At 37.2% G+C, this 14,532-nt stretch overlaps 1 protein-coding gene across 1 annotated transcript in view; it reads right to left on the bottom strand.

Moving 5' to 3' along the window:
* ZMAT1 (zinc finger matrin-type 1) overlaps nt 1-13,904 on the bottom strand; it is a 38,086-nt gene extending 24,182 nt beyond the window's left edge. Inside the window, 1 exon segment of the mRNA XM_047715589.1 lies at nt 13,584-13,904. Within this exon segment, the coding sequence (XP_047571545.1) occupies nt 13,584-13,863 (280 nt within the window). The 5' untranslated portion in view covers nt 13,864-13,904.
* Nucleotides 13,905-14,532: the final 628 nt, after the last annotated feature.

Genomic DNA, 14,532 nt, shown 5'->3' with positions numbered 1-14,532 from the left:
AAAAAGAAAGAATAACTTTAGTTAGGAACATGTCAGAAATGCCTTGACAAACATTTAAAAATGTATCCCTATAATGTATCGACAGAATCCCCTCTGAATTACTTTTTTTTAAAAGATTTTATTATTTGATAGACAGAGATCACAAGTAGGCAGAAAGGCAGGCAGAGGGAGAGGGGGAAGCAGGTTCCCTGCTGAGCAGAGAGCAGGACACGGGGCTTGATCCCAGGACCACCATGACCTGAGCCAACGGCAGAGGCTTAGCCCACTGAGCCACACAGGTGCCCATGAATTACTTTTTTAGATTGTTTTAGAATATATGATTTATCTTTGACTCTAAAATCAGCAAGGTAAGAGGTTACAATATATTTTAGGACTTCCCTTGTTTCAGAATTAACTATTATATGCAATGGAACATACTGGTAAGATTTTGAATTTCCCTTTAAAACCTTTAATTAGTAAATATTATAATTTGTTGGCAATATAACTTATTATCAAAGGACAGTTTCCTTAAGAAGACAAAAGGAAACTACTAGTTTAGAGGTTCAATAATTCCTAAAATCTAACATTCATTCTCTCTTAGATCAATATTTAAAATTCCAGATTTCCCCAGGTTAAATACTCAATGTTTGAAACTCAGTGTTTCCCAACTCAAGCTGGGAAATATCAAGGCCAAATATTTTAACCCAGCCTTTCATTACTGGTACCCCACATCATTTCCATGAAGCCCATGAAGTTATGGCACCCCTATAACTTTTTCTTTAGAATGGTATTGCCTAGACTTAATGCCTTTGACTCATTTCCTCAATCAAGTACTTTGTATGTTTTTCTTTATTAAATGGCACAATCTTTCAGGCTCAAAATCTCAGCCATTCTTGTCCCCAGCAAATCACTATTTCATATCCATTCTAGCTTATAATGTCATTTCATATTCATCTCTTCCTTTTCACTTCCCATAATACTACTCTAGTTCAGGCTATCAGTGCCTTTAGACATCATTTAGTTTCATGATCATTTACCTTTATGATCTGATGTTAGTCTCAAAGTACTATGGTAGACATTTTGGAGAGATTAAAAAAGAATGAGCATCTATTGAAGGCCTTCTATGTGTCAAACAAAACAACAGCCTATCCCTTTAGTCCTTAAAGCAAATCTGCAAAATAAGTGGCATTTCACATATTCTGAAGATTAGAAAATAGGGATTCAGTACAATCAAAATTACTTGTCACGTTGTGTTATTTGGTGAAGTTAAACCTAAACTTTGTTTACCTCTACTTTCCCCATTTTTACATAACTATCCCACGTTAGAAATGACGAATCCCTAATCTCAAGGAATTTACAATTTAGTAAATTTAGTAAGTGTATAGTTAGCATATAGAAAAAACTATGATCCCAAGATTAAATGTCATATGTGATAAAGGACACAAGGTACAGTGTGTTCCTGATGAGGAGTTTGAGAAAAGCTTTCTAGAGAACGAGTTTTGAACTAAGATTTAAAAGATGTGTAAAATTCAGATAAAAAAGTGGAATAAACAGATTTGGGGAGAGGCAAATATATAAAGGACAATAATTGGAAGGTTGGAATGAGGCCAAATCATAGTTGTCTTCACCAGGGCATTTGGATTGAATTCTGCATTCAAAAAAGGAAAAGAAGTAGTTCAAAATGCGGATGAGAGTTAGGAATCAGTAGCAGGCAAGAGGTCATTGACGCTTGAACCAGAGGAGGGGCAGCAGGCACAGGGAGGAAGAAATGGACATAAGAGACGTAACTATCAAAACCAAGGGGCATTAAATCCTGAGCTTAGAACTTGCTATGAATATGATAAGCTTTTAGATCTATCACATTTAAGCTTACAAAATGTTCCTGATGCAAGAAGCAGAACTTTGACCTTAAATCAAATAAATTCACCTACAATTACTTGTCAGTGGGTGTTCTTTGTGACTGTAATATAAAGAATGTGCTGATGTTCTGACTTCAGTGAATCAAAAACTAAAATATACAAAAATCTGTAATTTAACAAGAAGATACTGGAGTGATGATGCAGATTAAAATGTACTTAGGAGGACTGACCCTAATTTTCTTTAAATAGCATGCTTTCCTAATCAATTCAAATATGATTAAATCTACGTTCAAATTTTCAGGTACACATCTTCATGTAAAAATTATTCTCAATCAGGGTATCACATCAAATTCACATGCAGTTTTTCCAAAATCATACGTGCTGAACTAAAAATCTCTGTGGGTGGTTCAATCCAACCACAAGTGATTCTGATAATCAACCATGTTGGGAATCACTGCCCTACAGGACAGGCTCAGATCCTTACAAATAACAGCTGTCCAATATCTATTTGGTGACTAAGCTGATTGATATACAGGTTTTGTCATCTATGATACTTATCAAACTAACTGTGCTTTAGTCTAACCTGAAATGATTTTTGAAAAAAAAAAAAAGAACAAAAAGGAAAGAAAAAAAGTATTCCTTGGCACGACCTCAAATCTATATAAATCTCTGGAGTTGAAGCCCAAGAATTTGTGTTGTTAAATACGGTCCCCCAAGTAATCTCTTAAACAGCCTACCTAGTGATGCCAGTTCAACTTTTCACAAAGGTAGTTCCAACCCTGGCTGCACATTGAAGTCTCCAGGTTATTTTTAAAATATACCAATACCCAGACTCCATCCAGACCAATTAACCAGAATCTCTGAGAGTGGTTCCCCATCATAGTCTCTTGGCCTTTTTTTTTTTCCGTTTCTTAAAGCTTTCCAGGTGATTCTGTTGCTGAATCTGTTGAACTGAAAAATCTGTTTTCCTTGGGGGGGAGGTAGGTCTCAAACTTTAGCGTTCATCAGAATCACCTGGAAACTTGTTAAAAGATTAATTAATTATTGGGTCCCATTCCCGGAACTTCTTATTCATAGTTCTGGGGTGGGGGACCAAGAACATACAGTTGTTTGTTTCTTTTAACAAGTTCCTTGGTGATGCTCATGCATCACTGTTGAGCCTCATACTGTCTCAGAGCTTCCACTGGTCCTAGTTCTATTCCTTAAAGTCATTTTAAGTATAATCTCTCTCCTAAAATTGCAATCTTCAAATATTTTAAGAGAATCATTACATCTTTATTCCCGCCCACCCTAGCTTTTTGTGAATTGATCCCAGTTCTGTCATGAAGCATGATTTCTAGTCCTCTTACTAGTTTACCTAAATACCAGCCATTCATAAAGTGTAACTTAAGCACAATCACCCTAATGGGGTCAAAATAACTACAAACTAGTAAAATGAGATCATCACCTCATTTTTTTATTGTAATGAGAATGCATAATATAAAATTTACTACCTTAACCATTTTTAAGTGTACAGTTCCTTAGGGTTAAGTGTATTCACCTTTGTTTTGAATATTTCTCTTCTATTAATATAGCCTAAGATAGCTTCGCCTTTTTTTTTTTTTTTTTTTTTTTTTTTTTTGGTGGGCATATCATACTATTGGCTCATGCTAGGCTAACTTTTGACTAAAATACAACCTTCTCTTTCACCTTGAGCTAGTTAAAGTCTGCACTCCAGGACATAGTTATATGGAAAGAAATTTTATGGCTCCCTAGAAGACCCAATACACTTATATTTGTCTCATTTAAGTTCTCCTTTGGTAGATTCTACCAATAATTCTGGCCTTTCAAGATCTTTTTAGATCCTGAATTTTTAGACAGGAAGCTTGTAGAAGCTGGCTTTTTGCTGAGAACAATCATACATGATGAGGTATTGCTTTTTCAGAGGGCACCCCACACTGCCAAATTTTCTTCAAACTGCATTTCCCCTAAATTTGACATGAATGTAATGATTGCTACTTTCTAAGGTTATACCTTAAGATTGGAAATGTCAAGCAATTTCTCCAAAGTTACATAGTAAGTGCCTAATTCTGCCCAAGATTTCTCTGAAAGCTAGTTGTTTTTTAATAAAGATTTTATTTACTTATTTGACAGAGAGAGAGATCACAAGTAGGCAGAGGGACAGGCAGAGAGAGAGAGGGGGAAGCAGACTCCCCCTTGAGCAGAGAGCCTGACGTGTGGCTCGATTCCAGGACCCTGAGATCATGATCTGAGCTGAAGGCAGAGGCTTATTAACCCACTGAGTCACCCAGGTGCCTCCCTGAGAGCTAGTTCTTAATGAATCTTGGAACACTGAAAAAAAAAATTAAATTAAATTAAAAAAAAAAAAAAAGCCAAAGTCTTGAATGAGAAACTTCCTCTCTAGGTTTGGCATATATAAGAAATACATGTCCAATTCACAAGAGATGCTAAAAAATGTTCCTTTAGACCCTGCTATACCCCCATCCCCACCATTTGAGACATGATTTTTAGACTCCCAGAAATGAATGACCTATATAGCCAATTCTGAAAGTGGGAGAGGAAATTGGTGATATTCCCAGCCTGTCTCAGGGGGAAGACCTAAAGGACAGGCCAAATTCAGGGAACAGATGTTAAGTGAGGGGTCATGTGAATAAATGATGTTGGCTGTGAGGAAGATGGCTGGAACAGAAGCTAATGTTTGTTGTGGACTCACTATATGCCACGAACTAAAATAAGTGTTCTCACAAAGTAAGTGTTCTCACCAGGGCTTTGGAACTGGTTCTGGTAGGAACGAATAGCTGAAGAAACTTGACAATTTGTTTCTTCCTCTTTTTCCTTTTCTTCTTTACACTCTCTTTACATCTTTTCTCTTTATATACTGGTCAGAATTTGAAACAAATGTAGTTTTATTGGTTGGTTGTTAAATACGGCTTATAGAGATTCTTAGTTCCCAAAGCAGTAAGAGTTGTAAAAAGCACTAGAATGAGAGACTGCATTAGCCTTTACCCTATTAACTAGCTATATGACTAAGAACATAACACAATCTTCTAGATACCCATTTGTAAAGTTTCTTTGTACCTGACCATATACGGGTTGATAGTTATCAATAAGAAAATGTTGTATTTTAGATAGAAATACAAAGAGAAGCAAAATTTTGGTAGGGCACTCATAGAAGGATCCAAATATCTTAGCTCCTTCCAAATAATAAGTCTATCAGGAAACACAAAAGATGATTTGAAATTTTAAGCAGCAAAAGTCGTACAGACTTTAGGGCCTAAAAATTCAAAAGGTCCCAATATTTCTTCCCCTATTCCTCTATTATCTGCATTTTCTTATCAATGCCCCAACCCTAAAATTGATTCTCTCCAAGGCATGTCTTTGCAAAAACACATACAGCACTTCTATTACTAAATATAATGTTTTGGTCATTATAGTTAGTGTCAATAAATTTTTTTTAGCAAATTAGGGTATTATTTTGGTATAATTTAGGTATAAGTGGATCAGTTTTCTTTTCTGACAATGAATACATCAAATTCATGGCAGAGGGTCCTGTATCTTCCAATCTAATTTAGTTAGAAGTTAGGAGAGCTAGGGTTAAAAATGTAAGTAGATTACACTTTAGAATATCAAATGACAAAACAATAAATGCTGTGAAGTGTGACTTCATTCCTCATCTGCAGCAAGTAAAGTTCTTTGAACATGGGAAGATAAATATCTCCCAATGTTGCTTTAATATTCCTAAAATAGTACTTCTCAACTGTTCTTCATTCTCTGACATATATGAATTTTATATGCCCTCATAAATTTGGAAAAGAAAAAAAATAAATTTGGAAAAGAGATATGGATAGGGGAGAAAGATTTTATACTCAGAATCAAAGCCCATCTTTGTGTAGCTTGATTGCAAGATCTTAGTGATATAATGGTGCACTCTCAAATGAAGACTGGGATATACGGTCTTTGAAACATAGGAGTTTCTCATGCTGATAGCACTTCTTTGCATTTTACCATTAAAAAAAAAGCAATAGGAAGTAGGAAAGCACTATCAAAAACTAGGTTCAAGGGGCGCCTGGGTGGCTCAGTGGGTTAAAGCCTCTGCCTTTGGCTCAGGTCGATTCCAGGGTCCTGGGATCAAGTCCCGCATCGGGCTCTCTGCTCAGTAGGGAGCCTGCTTTCCCCTCTCTCTCTGCCTGCCTCTCTGCCTACTTGTGATCTCTGTCAAATAAATAAACAAAATCTTTAAATACAAACAAACAAACAAAACTAGGTTCAAAATGGAAAGAGACCTAAGGCTGATAATGGAGTTACAGCTTAAAGGATATGGAACAGATGAAATAAAACCAATGTTTAATGTATACTCCTGTTTAAATTCAGAATATTAAGAGAGTAAAACAGCTTTGCAATGCTGTCCTCTGTGGTCACAATAAACAGTACAGTTCCTCAGGTTGTCAACTGTTAACATACTAAGAATATCTTTTAAATATTTTATTTTCCAGAAATTAGATACATCAGAAAATTCTTCAGGTTGGAGAAATATGGTCATATAGCAAAACTCTGACCTACCAGTACAGAGTTCCAGTTTGGGACAATGAAAAATTTTTGGAGATGGATAGTGGGGAAGGTTGCCTAACAACAGGGATGTATTTAATGCCACTGAGTTGCACACTTAAAAATGCTTAAAATGACAGTTTTATATTATGTTTATCTGGCCACAATAAGAAATGTAATAAAATACTGAAAAAGGTTAAATAAAAGACAAAAGCACCTTCTCCTCCCTCAACCACAGCATAAAGGGCAGGCAGTTCCCCTGCAGTCAACCTATCACTCAGAGGAAAATGCATGAGCAAGTAATAAACCTTTGTTTTTCTGTTATCAGCTAAGTGATCCTCTCTTGAATAACAATTATGAGTTAATTAATTAATTTTCATAAGGGTTATTTTAAATGAAAGAGTGGTTTTGTGACAAACCATAAATGGGATCTGATAAGAAAGTTCAAGTATTTGGCACTCCTACAATTTGATTATATTTTTGTATGGTGTTAGCCTTTGGTGAGAGAAAGAATCAACTAATTTTCTATTCATGAAAGTGTTTAGTCTTTTTTAAAATTTTACTTACTTTTCAGAGAGAGAGAGGGAGAGCACAAGCAGGGGGATTGGCAGGCAGAGGAAGAAGCAGGCTCTCCACTGAGCAAGAAACCCAACGTGGGACTCAATCGGAGGATCCTGGGATCATGACCTGAACCGAAGGCAGACACTTAACTGACTGAGCCACCCAGGTGTCCCAAGTGTTTAGTCTCCTTATTTCTTTCCTACAGGAATGTTTACATGATTTGAGAAAGCAAAATTTTCATAATAATTTGGAATGGGCAAAAAAACTATGACCTATAGCAGTGGGTAGTAGGAAGAAAAATAATCTTTTGAGTTGGTCAAATAGTTTCAAATCCTATCTCTACTTCTAACTATATATTCTTGACCAAATTGTTTAACCCACCACTCTGAGTCAGTTTTTTTTATCTAAAAAGTACAGAAACACAATGTCTCTCCCAGGACATGGTGATTATTAAATGAAACAAAATTTAAAAAAAATGTTTAACACACATAATCACTTGATAAAGTATGCTTGTTTACTAATTCAGTAGCTCAAGGTTTTACTTAACATTATATATAATAACTTAATTTCAGGGGTGCCTGGGTGGCTCAGTCCTTAAGTGTCTGCCCTTGGCTCAGGTCCTGATCTCAGGGTTTGGATCCAGCCCCACATCGGGCTCCCTGCTTGGCCGGAAGCCTGCTTTCACTCTCCCACTCCCCCTGCTTGTGTTCCTGCTCTCGCTCTGTCTCTTTCTCTGTGAAATAAATAAAGAACATCTTTATAATAACTTTTTTTCAGATCAGAGTAATTTTAGAGATCATCTAGCCCAACATTTCTGAATCTTAGCACTATTGTCACTTAGGACCACATAATTCATTGTTGTGAGGGGCTATTCTATGCATGGTAAGACATTTAACAGCATCCATCCCCAGCCTCTACCAAGTAGAAGTTGGTAGCACTCCCCAGCTGTGACAAACAAAAATATCTCCAGACATTGACACATGTCCCTTGTGCAGCAAAACTGGTTCTAGTTTATAACTGATTTAGTCTACTGTTCTCATTTCAAAGTAAAGAAGCTAAAAAGCCCAAAGAGGTCATAGGAAACAAAGGATTGGGGAAGTCAAATTATATGATTCCAGATTCAAGTGGATTTGAACTATGAAAAAGTTTCAGAAGTCTGAGGAGAGGCATTAGTAACAGCTGAGGGATGTTTTTAAGTAAGTGAAATACAAATGTAAGTACCAATAATTAACATCCTGTGGATTAGAATCCCTTATGTTGATACAAAAATACTCAATTCAGCTTGTTTATCTGCCTTTGATGATACAAAAAGCAGAGGATTCACTTCCCAGAAACTCATTTTTAGAGAACTTTGTTGGATTGTATCTACTCCAAATAGTTGCATTATTATGCTAAAGTAAAATACCCTTAACTTCTGTATCCAAAAATGCAATTAAGTGTGAAATCCAAATTATTCTATTTGAAATTTTCTTATAATACTATTAGACAACACCAAATAATTTAGGACGTAATAGATTTTTTGTGATAAAAGAAAAATATTTATGGCCATGAGTCAGAAAAAAATAATGAATCTATGCCTACAATTTGGTCCACTCTCACTAATGAAATTAAAAACCATACAGGATCTGGGGTGCCTGTGTGGCTGTCAGTTAAGTGTCTGACTCTTGATTTTGGCTCAGATCGTAATCTGACAGTCCTGAGATCGAACCTTTTGTTGGGCTCTGCACTGGGCGGGGAGCCTCTTTAAGATTCTCTCTCCCTTTTACACCAACACCCCCACCCCCCGCGTGCCAGGCACCATGGCTGCAGGCTCTCTCTCTCTCTCTCTCTCAAAAACAAACAAATAAAAAAAAAAAACCCATACAGGATCTTCGAGGAAAGGCAGATTGTAACATCCTTCAGTTTTAAGTATAAGAACTTTCTCTGTTCACTCCAATGAAATGTTCTTTGGTTATCTTGGTAAATTTAAGCTTATTCAAATTAGATGATTCTATATATAAATGGCTACAATTAAAAAAGGAATCTTACTTGCATTTGTTGCATGACAATTAGATTTAGTTGTACAAAACACTAAATTTCTTCCTCAAGACAACTCATCAGATGTTTTTGGCAATAACTAGCTATTAACTGCTTTAATGCTTTGTTGAAGTGGGAATTTCACAGTCCAACTAATCTTGCAAAAAAAAAATAGCATTGTAAAAAATGTCTTCACATCCTATTTTAATAAAGTGACAAGAATGGAGCAAAGCTCAGAAGAGTTGTCTGCAATCATATAAACATAAATTTTACTATTAGTCTCAGATGTAGTCAGGTATTAATAAACCAGAGAAATCATCATTTTAATTCTGAAAAGAGCTTATGTGCTTTTTCTCCATGATTACACCTTTTGAGACAGCCTCCCTCAAACATTTTGATTAAAACGATTTTTTAATAGCTGATTTGACCTTTACAATTTTTTAATGCCATCATATAAAGGAAAGATAAACAGAGCTCAACACTAAGTTAAAGTGGAAAATGGAACATGTTAACCTTGCCAAGGTGTTTTAACTCTTTTCCCCACTAAATGTCACAACCCATTTAAGGAGTCTTCAGAAAGATTATTTGTGCCAGAAATGCAGATTTGTACCTGGGAGCATTATGAACACTCAGTTATAATGTTATCTAGTATCCTTACTTTCTCAGTTTATAAGATTAGTACTTGACCTATAAGTTTGTCAAGTTTAGCTATTTTACATAGATTGTTACAATAAAAACATAATGAAGGCTTTCCTATAGCATATTAAGAATTACAAAATACAACGTAATTAATGAAATAACTGGGAGTACTAGTTACATGTTCAGTATTAACTCTGTCTTTATTTAAACTAAGTCCCTGACCTTCATAATTATAAGCACTCTGTGGCTCATTAGCTCTGGAATCCTGCCTGTTTGTAAAGTTATAAAATGAATTCAAGTCCTGTGTATATTTACTTGATCCTATGACAACTACTTGGTGTCAGAAAAGTACCATGCCATTCATTCCAACAGATTAGTAAATGTGAATGGATCTCCAAGACTAGTTTCAGGTGGAAAAGAAGCAAAGTTCATAACATAACAGATATGTGATGAATACAGGAGGGGACACGCTTAGTCAGTATTATCACATATTGACACCTAATTAAAGACAGGGGGTCAAAAACGAATAAGTGGTCATTAACCTCGCTCCAGACAGCCCCACCCTGCCAAATGTAAAGAATTAAAAATTAATTCTAACAGTTTGCTAATTATTCCTTTCTAGATACTACATTTATAATATAATGTGTTTTAGTGTGCCTGTAGTATGTAAGACACCACAGGCAGAATACAGATTTATAATAAACAATGGGGCAGTCCTGATAGTTTAAGAGTTTGACAAGTGTTATTTAAAATTGTACTTTTCCCAGTTATTTATTCATTTTATAATTTTACTATCAAGCATTACTATTGAGCGCTTTAATATAGCCACGTCTAATCCACCTATATCCTCATCACTTAGTGTAGTGCCTGGCACACACACACACATACAGTGTTAAATAAATGATTCCTGAATAAATGAAGGAAAGGCCATTAACTAGGTTTTCTTATGGTGGATTTGAAACTTTACTGAATAATACGGAGACAAAGGTAATTGTTGGGTAATTGCTATGCAAACGGATTATTAACTAAATAAAAAGCCAGCGTGTCCTCCAATCTAAAACACAACCCACTTAAAAAAAATTATTTTTCTTAAAAGGAAGAGGTAAATAAAAGGGATTTGTTTTCATTTTGATTTTTACTATGATTACATTGGGACATCAACACTGGGTGAAAGTTCATTTTTGAGCCATTAAACATTTTTGAAAATATTTTTTAACACTTTCAAAATTAAATGAAATTGAATGAATTGAATGAAAAATGAAGTGTCCTATAAAATCTCATGACTCCTCTTACCACGAATTCTGGGTAGGTATGTGTTTTGTCATATGCCCATTTACTTGGCATTTCTTTTGTTTTGTTTTTATTACCGAATTTCCCATTTGTAACATTGAAAGCTTTTCATCTCCTCTGCTTGGCAATTTCTAATCTCCACAGACATTTGCTCATTATCAACCCCAAGAAAGATGTTGGCTATAGTTGAAAATAGTTTAGCAAACTCCTGATCAAACCACTTTTAATGGTTCTATCTGGAGTGGACCTATAATAACTGGAATCTTGACAATTCTTTGTCACTGTTTAGACCAATTTCCTAACTAAGGCTCAAAAAACAAACAAGCAAAAGATACACCATTAAGCAACATTTTTCTTTCTTCTCCTTTACCTATTATTGTACTACTGGCAACCATTTATAGTCTCTATATATACCTAAACAAAAATATTTTTGAGACCTAACAATGTCTTCGATAGTGTACTATATCACATATTTATCTTTTGTTAAGTGGAAAGGTAAGAGAGTTTTGGTTTGGAGAGAAACGTTAATGAAGGATATTTACCTAAAATGAAATGGTAAGAGATAATTTTTAGGTAGCAATTATATTTGGTTTTTCACATCCTAGTAAATGGTCTCGACACTAACAACACAGATTTCATTACTCACTGAATGTCAAATGGGAACTATGGCCAAAGTTTCTCAGGGCTTATGAATTACTGTCCTACTGCACAGCCATGAAATGCCATCGAGAGTATCAATGCAGAACTGCAAAATCATGGTTCATATTTTCAGATCTGAAATCAACCTTGGAGTTTGGCTGGTCTAAAACCTCTATTTCAGAAATTTCAAAACCCAAATTCAGGAAGTTTGTGATCTGTTCAGAGTCACAAAATCTAGTATATGAACAACAGAATCTAAGTTCTCTGCACCAGACACCTATGCTAGAGCTCTCTTCATTTTGCCAGCTAGTAATAGTATTTACAGGGTATTGCTGCTACTTTATGAATTTCTATCTCTTAAAGCCATCAATACCTACATAAATACAAAGATACTATAATCAAGCCAGTCACAGAGGCAGGCAAAAAGCCATTTGCTCCTTGAGATATCCACTGGATATACTGGAGATACTGTGGAAAGGCCATGACAGCCAGATTGAATTGTGATCTCAACCACCTCTAAAAATTGTTCTTTCCTTCTTTCTAGTTATACATAGTTTGGTATAAAAACAAAAAAAAAAATCCAGATTTCCTATTTTCATCCTGAAACAACTGTACAAATCCAGGCTGACTAAAGACACTACAGTCTTTCAACAGTTGCCTTCAATAAAAGAGTTAATAAATAAAAAGACATCACCATTATCACAGTGTATTTCTGACTTCCATATTAAGTAAGTGGCATTTATGTAATGTGCCTATGACCAATATTATAAAGGATTTTCTTTTACTGCTTTGCCATTCCTCCAAAGTGAAAGGTGTGAAAGGTTATGAAATAGCACAGAGGGATGTAACATTTAAAAATGTGAAGAGAAAATAATTTTTATGGGGTAATTTTAATGGGGTGTCCAAAGAAAAAGGAACTTAAATTATTCTATTTCATTTTGTTGTCCACATCTTTCACTTTGGAGGCCAGTTAGCAACATAAGGTAACACACAAATACTGGAAATTAATTACGAAATTGACGATGGCTAAATGCTTTACTGAGCTCTTCTGTAGTGGAATCGGTCTCAATAATCTAAGAAGCATTTTCAAGCACTGCTTTAAAACACATTTCAATGGCAAAATTTACAGTTTGCTATTAGTAGACTGTTTACTAGTATATAGTATTTTGTGTGAACTAGAAACCACTTATTACTGAAATCGCCAAGAAATATCTTTTTATGTTAGGAGTAGTATGTGTTGGTACGTAAAACAGCACTTCTTAAAATCAAAATCATCTCAAAGATGGGCCCCTAAACCTTGCTCTACAAGGTAACACTCTCAAATAGCCAAAGAAAACTCTCCAAAGTGATTTCTGAAACCTGTGCTTCTACCACACTATTCCTTTATCTTTTCTTAGTACAACGCCCTCCACCAGACCCTATGATCCTAAAATCTAATAGCTCCTACTTTAAAGCTCAAGTATACACACTCTAACCTTCCCAGATTCCTAACCTCCTTTCTCTTTAAATACCCTACTCCAAGTTTCTACACTGCAGGATGAATTTCACCACATGGGCTTTCCTCCCTCTTACTTATTTCTTCAGCCTTTTAAAAAAATCTCTGCCCCCTTTCTCCATCAGTCCTCCTTCCCTTTTCCTGACCGTCCAGTTCCACAGCACTTCTACCTTGCCTCCTCTCTCTCTTTTTTTTTTTTTTTTTTTTTTAACCAAATCGCACCTCAGCTTCGTAGACCATACTGAGGTACCCTCGCTGGGAGAAAAACTATGTGGTATTTCTCTTCCCTTCAAACTCCTGCCTTGTTAATACCTGCAGTTCCTTTTCCTGGGGATCCCCTCCATCCTTTGTGGGGGCGAAGTAGGGAAGCCCCTCTCTGCTTCGGTCCGTCTTGCACACTCGGGGCTACTATGGCGGGGCGGGGCGAGCTTGGCCTTTACTGCGCCACAGCAGGTGGGGGGTGGGGCGATGGCTAACCGCGCCCAGTCCGATCTCGGACAGGCTGAAGAGAGGCAGCGAAGGAGATGGGGCCGCTCCCACAGCCCAGGACGGGAACTCACCTTCTCTGAGGCAAGGGCGGGTGTCTACTTTAAAACTACTGCCCCCCCTCCCCGCCGCCGCCATAGTGGAGCCGCCAAAGCCGCCGCCGCCGTCGCCACAGCCACCGGCAGGCGGGCTGGCAGGGGTGGAGGTGGCGGAGGAGGCAGGCACAATCACTGCCGCCGCCACCGCCGCCGCCGCGCAGGCGGTGGAGGAGGAGGAGGAGGCGGCAGAGACGGTAGCTTCCTGAGGGGAAGACTCTGCCGCCAGCGGTGTGACTGTGCTCGGCGCCGCCGCCATCGCAGCGACGCGCGGACAATTGCACTTGCGCCTCACTCCCGTTAAGCTCTTTTAGCCCCGCCTTCCGTTTAGCCCCTCCCCCTTCACCCCTCTTTTCCACGCTTCAGCTCGAGCCTCGTTCTCGCTCCTTCTCCCCACCAATAGGAACTCTTTAGACCGGCGGGCTGCCCCTCCCCCTTCCCCACCGCTTGGCGTCACCCGTTTCCCTTTGGAGGGGAAGCGATGATGGCCAAGGGCAAAGGGCAAAAAGCGCGGGATGTAAAAGCACGTGGGCCTCACACAGTGAGGCCTCTTCCTTTGGAGGAGCTGATCTAAAACCAATTTAAGGTTTAAAAAACGTCTGGAAACCAACCGATTTCACCTCCAAAATATGTCTTTCTTGTAGCCCTCAGTACAGAGAACAGAAATAAACAGAATATTTGGTCATGACATTTTCGTCTTGGGGCCGTAAATGACTATTATCGATCCATCTACCCTTTTAAATTATGGTAAAAACCTGTGAATCTGGTACCCAACCAAAAAGCTGGAATATTACTGATAATTTAAAACTTCTCAACATTTTCTGCCAACTGCCATCCTAAAGAAACCAGTATCTTGGTTTACATTTACTATTTCCATGCTCTTGCTACGTATATTCTTATTACATACATATATGCCTAAACAATGTTT

This window comes from Lutra lutra, chromosome X (assembly GCF_902655055.1).
Source record: "Lutra lutra chromosome X, mLutLut1.2, whole genome shotgun sequence".
NCBI classification, from domain to species: domain Eukaryota; kingdom Metazoa; phylum Chordata; class Mammalia; order Carnivora; family Mustelidae; genus Lutra; species Lutra lutra.
This window is presented reverse-complemented; position numbering and strand designations above follow the sequence as displayed.